The 13,643-nt window shown below is 42.9% G+C and overlaps 1 protein-coding gene across 2 annotated transcripts in view; it reads right to left on the reverse strand.

The window, feature by feature from the left end:
• The window catches only part of GRK3 (G protein-coupled receptor kinase 3), a 1,268,751-nt gene that overhangs the window by 421,313 nt on the left and 833,795 nt on the right, over positions 1-13,643 (reverse strand). For both annotated transcript variants that reach the window (XM_078667331.1, XM_078667330.1), the window contains exon 9: positions 12,624-12,723. In XM_078667331.1, coding sequence (XP_078523457.1) covers positions 12,624-12,723 — 100 coding nt within the window. The remainder of the gene's footprint in view (positions 1-12,623; positions 12,724-13,643) is intronic.

Below are 13,643 nucleotides of genomic sequence, written 5' to 3' on the forward strand. Positions count from 1 at the left end.
TCCTTGCAAAAAAAAAGGCCATGCAAATGTCAACCTGAGGAGTGATTCTGATAAAAATCATAATTTTCTGAAGGTTTATCCTGTTTGCTGGTGATTTTCTTGTGCGAAATTGCAAAATCTCTATTTCGCAAGTGCGAGATTGTTCCTTTCCGCCGCAACTACATGTTCGCAATTGCGAACTCTCGCGAGGTGTGCTGTGCAAGGTGGCAAGCCGCGAGTACGTATTCGCGGGCGACAAACTCCCGCGGGAACACGCAGCAAGATCTAAAATGGCGCGTCACTCGCAAAGAAAAACAACTCGGCAAACGCTAAAATGACGGAAAGTGAACGCCGTGCACCACGCCGCGCGCCGCAACCAAGCAAAAAATCCGCCGCGAGCGGATTCACGGATTTTCGACAAATTCGCGAGCGTTCGCGGATTGCGGATTTGCCGAAAATCCGAAAAATCCGCGAGCGGAGCGGATTTTACGCCCATGCTTAGATACTGCACAGAGCATACTACAATAGAAATAGACCGTACAAAATTAGACTGACCTCAAATAGTAAATACTTCAAAAGCAAAACAGAGGAAAGGGCTTGCATGCAAGCTATTTGGGCTTCTATAAAGGTACGGAGGTTTTGGACAGAATTAGGGAGAAATTGTTAAATATTTGGGAGTGGAGATCTCATTGCTAGTGCTACCAGAGCCTGCAATATTTGACTCTGACTTAGCCAGGCACAAGCTGATACTCTAAGCATTGGAACTAACTGGGGTGCAATGTGACATGGTGAGAGAATAGTTGGAATTTGAGTTCACCTACCATGGAAAAGTGGTCTAGAGAAATCCATCAATGTCAAAAGTGATCTGTGCAGGGGGATGTCCTTGTAAGTTGCAAAACATTTTGGGGACTGTTGAAAATTAGGTTTTGGGTTGGCTAGGGTATGCACTTAAGCCAGGTAGAACCCACCACTCTAGTCAGGGTATGGAAGTTAAACACACAAGATAACCCCTTCTCATCCCCTTGGTAGCTTGGCAGAGCAGTCAGGCTTATCCTAGAGGCAATGTGTAAAGCATTTGTGTAACACACACACACCAGTGACACCTAGGCACACCAAAAAATGAGACTCCACACAAGCTTATATAAAAATATCCTTTGTATTGTACATAAAACACCTTAAATCACAATCACATAAATTACTTTGCCAACTAGGCAATGGTCATGATGTCAAATAGATCATAAACACTTTTCCAACCAGGCAATTATCAAAAACATTGCTAGTACGTGCAATCCAGTACACACTAATAGGTCGTACACATAATACATCCCCCACCACTGCACATATAACGCATACCCTGAGGAAATATTCATTATCCTGTCATGGTAAGGCATAAAACAACCTATACCTGGGAAATTGCAGCAGTCAGGGAACATGTTAGGGCCACCGGCTCACTTACAACAATGACAACAGTTATTCCAGTTCTATTAGCATGCAGAACTCAATCATAAAACCTCCTATAGGCCCTTCAGGGTGTATGAGTCACTCTGCTATGTTTATTTACTGTGGCCAATTCCAGAACAGCAGTCCATCCTGGGCTTGCCCAAAAACGGCTACAAAGTGCAAAATAGTGCCCCACCCCCCCTCCCAACTATGGCCCAACAGGGAAAAGGGGCACCTGAAACTGAAGGCTCAGTGGGGAGACCTCTCTGGGTCCCATCTCCCCATGTAACTTAAACAATATGGTGCTTCCTGCTAACACACTGCATGGCTGCTATCAGGTGATGGTCCCAGGTGGGAGCCTGGGGCAGGTACAATCCTCGGTAGTCCCCCTGGGACCACTGGCCCTCCATACTCCTGGTGCCAGGAAAGCGGTCCCCGTGTCACTGGGAATTCACTTTTGCTCCTGGTGTGAGGCGGCCTCCGGCAGAGGCTCATTGAGGTGCCATGCTGACGGAGGTTTCCCAGGTGCAGCCACAAGGTAGGGATATCCAGTCATTGATCCTGATTGGCCCTGGGTGCAGAGAGGTCACCTGTTGTGTTTTCCCTGGCTGGGGGGGCACGCTGGAGACAATCACTTATGATGCTCTGTAAGTGCGGGGCTCTCAGTAGGCACTGCTCCAACCAGGGACACATGACGCCCTCTGCAATAGCGGTGCTGGACGTAGGGCAATACTCAAGTCTACCAGTAATTCCTCTCAGGATACCCTGTCAGGAAACAGTTGGAGGGCTGCCTGAAACCACACACTGCTGACTCAAGGGCAACACGCTGTTCATGGGCCACCTGATGCAAAGTGAAACGCGCCCCACACAGGCTGATCTGCAAAAAAGAGAGCTTTCCCTACCCAGGTAACCACATACCATTCGCGTTGGTCACATCAAGAGGCTGGGGGCAGAAATAGAACTCCCTATGCGTTGGGTTCAACAGAGGCTAGGAGCAGAAACCGCATTCTTTGAAGAGTACTGGAGGCACCAACGCAGGAGTTCAGACAGTAGTCCAGCACACGGGGTCCTTCTTAGCAAGTCAGCATAACACAGCAAAGTCCCATGGCCGTTCCTTCTGGCAGCCTGTCAATTACATCCTGGCAATGTAGAACAAGCAGCGTCTGGTTACAAGTCCCACGCAGTGTCTAAAATCATGGGCTCACAGCCCCCGTACTTCTATTCCAAAATGTCTTTGTTCTAGGTCTTCAAACAACTTTTAGAAGTGCACAACACCCCCTTATAATCGCCAGCCCGGATTCCAGACACACTAGAGGGGGGAGGAGACAGCGTTGTGAAAGGCAGTCACAGCCCTATTTATGTGCAGGTGACAACTCCACCCACCACTCTAATTGCAGACCAGCCTATTGAGCTCAACTATTAGTCATCCAGGAAAGGCAGGACATACCTCAACCCCCTCTGTGACTGTCTACAGTGAAGGCACATCCCTGCTTCTATCAGACTAAACCAGATGGTGAATGTACAACCAGGCAGAGCACAAAAAGTAAGAAGCACACAGAAATGCCTATTTCTAAAAAAGGCATTTCTAAAATAGTAATAACAAATCCACTATCACCAATAAGCAGGATTTATCACCGCTATTCCAAACATACCAAACAAGGCCATGTGACCCCTTTCATATCAGACATTACCACGGAAACACATATCAGGGAATTCCTGATGGCAACCTATGAGAGGAGCAGCCTCACAGCAGTGAGAAGCCAAATAGGCTGTTTGTCACTACCAGGACAAGCCACACAACACAGGCACTTATCCTACCTTTTACCTAAACAGCAGCCTTCCCAAAGGGCAACCTAGGGCCTAGCTTTGGGATGACCTATATGTATTAAAAGGGTAGTTTCAGATGGGCAAACACCTTAAGTGCCAGCTCCGTGTGACAGTAAACTGCGTATGGAGGCCCTGCAGGGGCAGAGGCCTGAACAGGTTTGACAATTAAAAAAATGTTGTCTGTGGACAAGTTATTGTTAGTTGACGAGTCAACCTCTTTACCGTGCAATGATAATGCAGAACTACTGTACTGCTGACATTATGGTAACTGCCTGTCTTGCTGACTGTTGAATAAATAACACGTTTAGAAAAAAAGCATACTCTGAGTTTAGTGAGAAAACATCTATCTACTGATATTGCAAGGCACACATATTTCTTTTCTTTTCTATTTTTGGTCAAAAGTAAACAGCAAGAAATGTATTTTCTATATTTAGGCTGACATTTTCTTTATGTATTTATTTTTATTATAAGAGTTTTATGTAGCGCTAACAGGACCCTACGGTATCAGAGCGCTTTTATATTATAAAGAGTATTACTCATTATTTATATCTGTTGAGTTCCTGCTCTGTTTATTTCAAAATGCAGTATTTTTACACCAACATATGGATAATGGAAGCAATGACGTCTAATTGAGCCTAAGACTTTTTAGAGCAAGAAGAGTGTTTACTACACTACAAATTGGGGTTCCATTTGTTCGCCACAAGCATCAGAAGAATTAAAGCATTTATCAAAACCCCTTGCAACCAAGGAGACTGTGGTTTATTTCTGTGTTACATATTTAGGTTATTGTACATTAGAGTTTCAATATCTATTCGGAGTATTTCAAGCATTGACATTTGTGTATAGTGAAATATGGTAGTATCAAGTTTGCAAGAATATGCTTAGTCATTTGTTTACACTGTTATTTGAGGCTTCAGAAAGTATTCATTGAACGAAACCAAATAAAACAATCCTTTGTTGGCCCAAGGAGAAACTGGTGGAATTTCTGTCAATCACCACAACTTTGACTTGTGCTCATGGTGAAATTGCTGTATTTGCTTCATTTTTTAAAGCAACCCCCTTTCCATTCTCCTCTAATATCCGTCCACGGCTCTCTTTGGGGAAAGTTTCACAAATAAATCCTTCCTACTTTAGCTTGCCTTTTGGTTTCCATGGAACTATGCTTCCACCAGCAGTTTATGCTTTGCTCTTCAGCCACATCATGTGGGGACAAACAATCGTTCACACTGTTTGCAAAATCTGTGTTCTGATGGCTGGGGAACACCCTAAGTGTACACCTTTGTGAAGCTTTGTGGTGACTGGTGATGTTAGCAACTGATTTGTTGACCAGGGTCACTAGTCTTTTTATGTTTCCTCTATTGGGAGACTGTCTAATATCTCTTTTCAGTTAAAGATCCACCCAGTCCGTATATCCAAGTTCCTGTACCTTCATCATGTGCGAGACATGTAAAAAGGATGAGGGTGTGTGATGTATTTCAGGTTTTAAGGTGCTAGGTAAATGGAGTGGCCGATTTGAATACTGTGTGAATTCTACCAAAGATTGGTACTTTCCTTCGAGGTGGCTTTGAATGTCTCTGTGAAACATGTCATCATGCACTCTGCAAGAAATTGGGTTAGGGGTTAAGGAATGTTGCAAGGCCCTGCTTCACGGATGTGTTGCGAAGCAGTGGTTCCAAGGAGCTGCAAGGCCACGATGCAAGGTCCTGTATTGAGGGTGCGTCGCACAACAGCTGGGTTGTGGGGCTCAAGATGTACTGCATCATCGTTGAGGATGCTGTTGAGGATTGGCTTGGGGAGTGTAGGCCTGCATCGACGATGTGTCGTGCAGCTTCAATTCTAAGGAGACTGTGGTATGCGATGTGAGGTCCTGCATTGGGGATACATTGCACAGCAATTCGGTGATAAGTCTTGTGAGGTGCTGTTAGAACTGGGGGTCTCTAGTTGGCAGAGGTAGGTACCACTGTCCAAATAGGCACCCTTGCTTCCAGTCAGGGTAAGAAGGAAACCTCTGAGATAAACCCTGCTCACCCCCTTGGTAGCTTGGCACGAGCAGTCAAGGCTTATCAAAAGCAATGTGTAAAGTATTTGTACCAAAACTCACAGTAACACAGTGAAAACACCACAAACTGACTCCACAACAGTTTAGAAAAATAACGGTATTTAATCTAATCTACACAAGACCAAAACGACAAAAATCCAACATACACAGTTCAAGAATATGGTTGCAAAAGAGTTCTTAATGTTCTTAAGGTTAGCGATAAAATTATCCACAGTTGCGTCACGTTTTAGCCACAGTACCTTTGTTACCGATAAAAAGTTCCAAGCACAGAAGCTGTAGCGGTGAAAAACAAGAGATGTATTGCTCCGGAGACCCTTGGGAGGCATTAGCGACAGCCCCGCTGCAGCAGCGGGCGTGTTGCGTCGAATCCGGTCTGTATGGGGAGGAAGGCCACTTGTATGGATTCCAGTGCGTAGGTTCTGTAGGAAGTTTTCTCCCGTAAAGGCACGATGCGATGATTCTCGGGTGTTGCGATGATCTCCGGGGCGACGTTGCGAGGTCCAGTGGCGATCTTTCTCTCGCTGCTCCTCAATGCAAGGGCTCTGCGACGATTCCTGCAGCGACGTGATGCGATGATTTCACCCAGCGATGACAGGCTCTGTAACTAGGTTCGCAGCGGTGGAAATCTTCCCGCTAACGAAGGGTGCGACGTCTTCCGGCAGCGGTGACAGGCGCTGCGACGATCTCAGTGTTCGTAGCGGCGGGAATTTTCTCGCTCGGCCGGGATTGCAATACATTTTCTGTAGCAAAGTCTTTAAAAGCTTGGCATCCAGCTCCCCAACACAGGTACAGCTTCCAGAGGCACCACACATGGGCCACGCACTCCAAGAAGGACAGAATTTCAGTAGAGTTCAGGGAAGCTGGGGGCGAAGTCCTTTTGTTCCTGAGACTTCATAACAGGGAGCCAGCTCTCTCTCAGGCCCTTGGAGATTCCTTCAAGCAAGGGGACACAGCACAAAGCAAAGTCCTTCCCCTCTCCTTGGCAGCAAAGCAACAGCAGGTCAGTCCAGCAGAGCAACAGCAAGTCAGTCTTCCTTCTTCAGTTTCAGCGTTCTCCTTGGCAGAGGTTCCTTCTTGATTCCAGGATGATCAAATTTTTTGTTGTCTGGGGTCCTGTACTTATTTTCCTGAAAGTATTTGTTCCCTTTGTGCAGGAGGGCTCTGAGCCCGGTCTGAACCAGTTCTGGGTGTTCCTTGAGCACTTTGTTTTCCTGGCTTCTCCTTTCCTTTCAGAATGAGGGGCAGGGTCGTCAGCCGCCCAGCAGGAGGTGGAGCCAGCATTGTGGAAGGCAGGCACAGCCCTATGCAGGCCCAGGTGCTATCTCCTCCCACCACTCAAGTTGCAAATGCAGTCTTTCAGCCTAGGGCTGACTCAGCCAGCCTCCTGGGGAATCCCCAGCCCCTGTCACTCTCAAACCAGACAGTCAATTCACACACAGGCCAAGGAACATAGAAAGGTCAGACAAGAGAACAGCAACTTTCTAAAAGTGCTGTTCTCAAACACAGGATTTAAAAACAACCCTTCCTAAAAGATGTGTTATTAAATTCTGAGTTCAGGGATACCAGACTTTTATGTCCTATCTTGTTCCTATGGGAAGATATGCTGGTAGCCACTGTAGCCAGCATCCCCCATGATAGCCTATGGAGCAAGATAGCCTTGCAGCAGTGAAAAACGAAAATGACTGTAATTCACTACCAGAGCATGTCATCTGCACAAGTACATACTCTGCCTTTCACATACACTGCACCCTGCCCAAGGGGGTACCTTGGGCCTTCCATAGGGGTGACCAATGTGCACAGAAAGGGAAGGGTTAGGCCTGGTCAGTGGGGAAACTGACCAGGAGGACATGGCAGTTCACAGACTGCACACAGGCACTGTCAGAGTGGCCTAACACCTAGCCTCCCTTAGTTTTATTGTTTGGAAGCAATACAGAAAGACCAACGGCTAGCTACACCTAGCCATGTGACCCAGGGGCAGACTGACGGCACCAAATGGTAAGGACAAAACAATGCCAACTTTCTGAAAGTGGCATTTTTAGAATTGTGATATAGGGCTTTAAATCACAACTCTTTAGATACCAAATGCAAACTGTCTACTTGCTCTCAGTTGAATGTTATCATTACCCGATGTGTTTGATCTTCAGACTGAAGACTCATCTGTGTGAATTGAATGATGATATCCCTTGGACATCCCCACACATGACAACACTTCTGTAAGTAACATATGATTAGGTGATCTTGCATTCCGCATTACCCACCCACAATATACCTGTAGTACCCACCCACAGTACACCGGTAGTACCCATGCGATCTCCATTTAATATACAACTTTTCAGTTAACAAACAGGTTCTTAACTGTCTCAAATTTAGCGCTTTGTCCAAATAAGACATATGTACTGCCCAGCCACCGAGGACATGTTTGAGCGCTTTGCCCAACTAATACACATACATTGCCCTGCCCAAAAAAACACATTTTAGAATTTTGCATCGTCTGTCCACTAGATCATGGCTCAATAAACTTTCATATGGTTTGTAATCCTTGTTGTTTCATCTGAGCCTATGTTCCCCATACTTTACAATGCCGCTGGCCATGATGAATATACCACTTGATTGAATGGTGATTTTATATTTAGATGTTGACTGATCCTTCTAGGTACTTCAACCACATACCCCTGGGTACCCAGCTATACTGACTGACTTAGCGTTAGCTCACGCTCTGCAGCATGTCACAAGGCATTGGACGGATCTTTGTGGATGCTGTGACTACATTTCCCATCATTCCTGATGGCCCTCCGATAGTCTGAGCACATCTCACACCCAATAGGCGTCTATTTAAAGGAGATGCACCAGGAGGAATTATTTTCCTCTCACCGGGCACACCATTGCAAGGATGCAAAGACTCTGTCAGGTATTTCCTCAAACTACTGTTTTTTTTTTACTCACGCCCCACAGAACTACTGGGCTTTCAATGCAGCGCCATTTTGTTAATGGGCACGAAGGCTTAGTGAATGTTGACTTTCATGGACATCACCATGTGTTCTAACACTTGTATATCTATTACGGGCATTTTTTAACTCTCACCTTTTGGCAGGCAGTGTGTGACTCTGATTGAGTAAAGTACAAGTCGTCTATAATCATCTCCTAGGTGTTCAACAGTTTGTCTCCTGCTGTGTTACATTCCATAAAGTTTCCACTCATAGTAATATATTACCGATTGGTGCTCAATAACATGCCTGCAACCATTGTGACACTTTATTTGAGTTAAAAGGGTATGTGTGAGATCCTTTGATGCCTGTACTTCACTCTTCATTGTGCATACTTTGCTTTACTTTTAAAAGTAGACGTAACCCAGATTCTCTTTAAAAATTCCTGTCTTTTATAAATTGTGCTATGCAGCTTCACTTTCTAGGTAACACTATTAAGCTTAAGAGTGAGTAGTAAACCCATGCTGAGGGTACGAGTGCCCATGACTCAATTCCCTGCACTAGTGTGTACAATGATGGCGGGCACTGACACCCAGGTCTACTCACAATTACTTGGCAGTGGACTTTTTCCCCCTAATTTTGTGATATGTTGAGAATGCTTTTAATGTCTTCTTCTATTTAGTTATAATATAGTATGACAGTGGATTCCCTTGACAACACAACTGTGGGCCATTGTCTGTAACTCCTGGCACTTTAACATTAGACCAGCAGCAGGTTTGATGTTCATGTTAATTATCACTGTGTGATTGTGAGAACTGGTCTGGATGAATGCCTCAGAACCCAGAGATGGTCCACCATAAGGCAGAAACATGCTGACTATTTAAGGGAAGCATTTTTTACAGATCTCCGCCTACTTTACTTTTTAAACCTATCCACTGGAGGCACCTGAATAAAATGTACATTTATCCTACCAGGAGACAGCCTTATACTCACTGCACTTTATAAACATAGCACATGTTTTACAGGGCTACATAAGTGGGTGGTACAATCAGTGCTGGAGACCCACTAGTAGCATTTAATTTACAGGCCTTGGGCACTTGGGATACCACTTTACTAAGGACTTACAAGTAAATGAAAATGTGCCAATTGGGTGCAAGCCAATTCTACCATGTTTAGGGGAGAGAGCACTTTAGCACTGGTAAGCAATGGTAAAGTGCACAGAGCCCTAGGGCCAACAAAAACAAGATCATTAGAAATATAAGGGGTGAAGGTAAAATGTTTAGGGGAAAACCACCCTAAGGCTGAAAGGTCTAACACGCTCTCTCCTGAACACGTGCTCTGCCCAAACATGTTAGTCAGATGGGTGGGAGGGTATCGCCAGCCCTATCTTTTGTACAGAAGAGGTTCTGCAGTGCCTAAGGCAAACCTAACCATTTTTTTTAATTCTGTTTTGTTGGTGGGTTCAAAGGCTAAACAAGTCTAGGCAGTATGCTGAGTACAATCCATAAATTACCTGCAACCAATACAAACCTGGCTAGAGCAATTTAGAAAATTGAGCAGCATAAAGATGCATATTTTCATGACTACAAGAGTGCTTGAACGTTTAAATAAAACAGACCTTCAGTATGGTGATAGCTTCCTAACTTTGACACAGAGGAGGATGACTAGTGGTCCTCTTAACCAGTATTTAGAAGGGTTGCACAGGATTACGAGAGAAAACATCCGACTAGGAGTGGAACCTCTGCTTTGTTGCCACTCTCCTTCTGAAGTGAGCATTAGTCTGGAAAGTATGCATGCATTCTTTCTTCTGTGGCCTCCGCAAAGATGGAGATGTTACCGGCAGATCGTGTTGGACTGCACCTGCTAGGGCTTCCTAATTTTAGGTAGCCCTGTACAAGGTCCAGCTATTTGAACTGTTGAACTAAGTTTTTTTTTTATTATCCTCCTGTGACTTTGCCTCCCCAGGTGATCATTGCTTACACGGCACTAAACATATAATTATTTATTAGCGTGTTGCTCATTTCTTTATAGACAATATTATGACTGTGAGCTTTTTTGGTCATATATCCACATATCTAATGAGGAGTACCGTCATCCTTAGACCTTGTGCTCTTTTCTATGTAAAAGTGTATACAGGACTATAAGAATTCCCAGGAGATTCTTCACACTCTGTGTCAATATTCATAAACCTTTTGACAGTCCTGCTGTAAAAGTACTAGATATAAGATGCCATAACCTGTCTAAGATAGGAGTCTATTCTTTCATCTAGGTAGTTACTGCTCCACTGATACTCTGGATAATAACCAAGCCAGCCTGAGATAGACTGTGCTGTGTGAGTAGAGTGGGGCACACAGCCTTGTCATGCAGGTATGTAAATATTGTTTTTTATCTGTCATACCATAGTGAGTGGAATCCTGAAAAATATTTCTGTTATCTCTGGTATGGTTATCTGTTCCTAACATCAATCTGATTGCAGGTAGGCCAAGAGAGTTCCCGGGGCATGTGCATTTTCCCCACTGGTACACCTACAAGGGCTAATGAAAATTACCAAAACTGGCTTGGAAACATAACAGAGTTCTCTGAGAAGCCTCAATATCACAGCAGCTAACAGATCAGGAGAAATGAAAAACAGAAGATCAACAACCGAGTTATGAAGATGCATCAGCAAATTTCATTGAGAGTGTGAGCATGTCCCATCTCATATCCATAGAGCGTGTATCGGTCTTTCACAGTCCTAGAAGGAACAGAAAGCAGTCACCCTTGAGGTGATGGCAGACTGGCTAGTTCTAATGGCTAGAAGAAATACCCTAACCCTAAACTCCAGTTCCCTGTAAGAATGATGATGCATGGGACTCCACAGGTTGCCACTACAAGGAGATTCAGAAATATAGGCACCTGATTTAGATAATATTTAAATTCCACAATGGGAACTAGCCCACTTCTACATATGTCCCATTGAGTGAAATTATAAGCAGTTGTACCCATAGTTGTAGAATTCCAATGACTGGGATTTTCTCAAAACACTGGTGACTAGACTGTGTGATCACCAGTAAATTCATCATCAGTTCTCCAATGAAATATGAACTTCTTTGAGATGAGGTCTTCTTTGGGGCACCTTCTATTTTTATTGGGAAAAGCAAACATAGTATCTGAGGTTTCCTCCCTCAGTGCTGTAAAGACTGGTTAAAACGTTTAGACCAGTAATCGATTTAGGTCCAGAGTCCCTGTATCATGATCCTTGCATAAGTTGAGTTCTAACAAAATTCTATTTATCAAAACAGGTTGAAAATGTCCAAGGTGACTTGATTACATCCTCTTAAGATGACCTTTGCCTTAGGGTCAATGTCAAAAGTAGCAATTGTGTAGGAACATTTAGAAAGCTCCAGATGTTTTCTATTTAGTTAGCTGTTAAGTAAAGTAACCAGAAAGGGGTAAAAGGTGCAATTTGAAATCTGCATATTCACTGGAAAATATCCAGAATCTATTTATGAACTATTACTATCCTTTCCTTTTAATACAGAAGACAGGAAAATCTATAAGAATAAACACCTGAACAGTGCTGGAAATTACAGAACTTATGCAACTGTTGTTTTCCATTGTGAACTGGAAAGAGGCAACACGAATATTATATCTGATAGGTTTATTGATAAATTTATAGTATGGGCCGGTATATGTACCCATGCATATTTGAAGAGGTATGAAGCAATGTGTTCCTGCATTGGTCCATGTTCCGTTACATTAATTGATCATGCAAGTTTATAGTCGCCTAAACAATACATTATCTATGGGTATTTGTGGTTTGAAAAATAAAAAGTATATTGTCTGTGAATGAGAAATTGCATTATTCAGATATTGACTTATCTGAGGTCACCAGTGTTATACATCCTTCTTTTGGGTCTAGCAATTTAATCTGGTCTTACTTGTTTTACAATTATGTAGTGGTAAAGGTAAGTTAATATCACCAACTTTTGTAGACTGACCTTGACTTGCAGACAAGGAAGGCATTTGTCCAAAATATTTTAGATGAATGAGGATACAAAAGGAACACTAAACAAACAAACTTTGCACAAGGCATTCCCATCTAATAGTGAGGAATTGTACTTTATTAAGAAGCGAAAAATTCATGTGGATTTGGGATGTTATGGTTAGCTACTTTTTCACCAGTAACACAAGTGTAAAGCCTAAATCCTTTTGTTGAATAACAGTTGTACAATGTGGCCCTTGAAGGATTAGCAATGTGGAGTGAATAAATAGAAGATTGAGTACAAGTACCTGGAAAAATGGTCTCTGGATCCCCAGAGGGTGATTAAGTTGAAGTGAAATGTGCAACTTCTATGGTCTAATAGAGAAAATATAAATTCAGCTTTTTAAGATAAAGACTGCATCATACTCACACCAGTGCTGACAAGAGAGAGCATAATTCTCTCATTTAAGGCTAACGTTTCCCCTTGCTTCATCTTGATCCTCTTCTTATCTAAACATTTCATTGCATACCTGAAATAAGAAAAATTTGAAATAGATTGTAAATGAAGAATTTTAATAAAAGGTCACTAATCTTTAACTCATGGCTACCATTAATGAAAAAATACATAGTTATATTTTTGTTTATCAAAATTAGATTCAAATTTTACACCTTAAAACTATTTTCAGTTTGGAATGAAGATGGGGCAGATATTTTTGAGTTCTTAAAATGTAAATATAGCAGGAGGAGCCTTACTTTCAGCTTTTTCAGCCTAATTCACAAAACACTTTTTCCATGAGTAAATATTACTTATTCCTATAAGTTAAGAAAAAGGTCAAGATTAAGTTATGCCTATTCACAGAAAAGGTACTGTGAATGATTCTTCTTTTGGTTGCTTGGTTGTTGTTTTGTATCGGGATACTTCTGCCATTGTTTTGCTTATTTCGTCTTGTTTATCATTTATTATTATTGGTGGTATAATGATTTGGCTTGCTTTGGACTTCTCTCCTCCACCTTCCCACATGGGGCAGAAAAGAAACCCTTGACATTGCAGAAAAATCTAAATGTGACAAGTCTACCAAGGCTGAGCCTGCTAAGAGCTAACATGAAAAATATTAGACACAATGCTTTCTACCCAAAGTTGATTACTATAGTAACCTTTTGTCTCCTTTATATTGACTTCATACACATCTGCTTAACAAATTCCTGTCTCACCTCTTTCAATCATATTGCCAGATCTTTTTGAGAGATAAAAAATTGTGTATATCAAATTCAAGTTAAGGGGCCAACTGGTCTCTTCTGAATCAAGCACTCAGGATTATGTATTTTTGCTAAATGACTCTCCATTGTGATTGAGGTGACAGCCCTATACTTAAAACTCATTGTGCCAACACTGCACATAATTGTAATACTCTCTTGTAGCTGCTAAGTGCTCTAACAAAGTTGGGAAGCA

The sequence above is a fragment of the Lissotriton helveticus genome, chromosome 11, assembly GCF_964261635.1.
Source record: "Lissotriton helveticus chromosome 11, aLisHel1.1, whole genome shotgun sequence".
Lineage (NCBI taxonomy): Eukaryota > Metazoa > Chordata > Amphibia > Caudata > Salamandridae > Lissotriton > Lissotriton helveticus.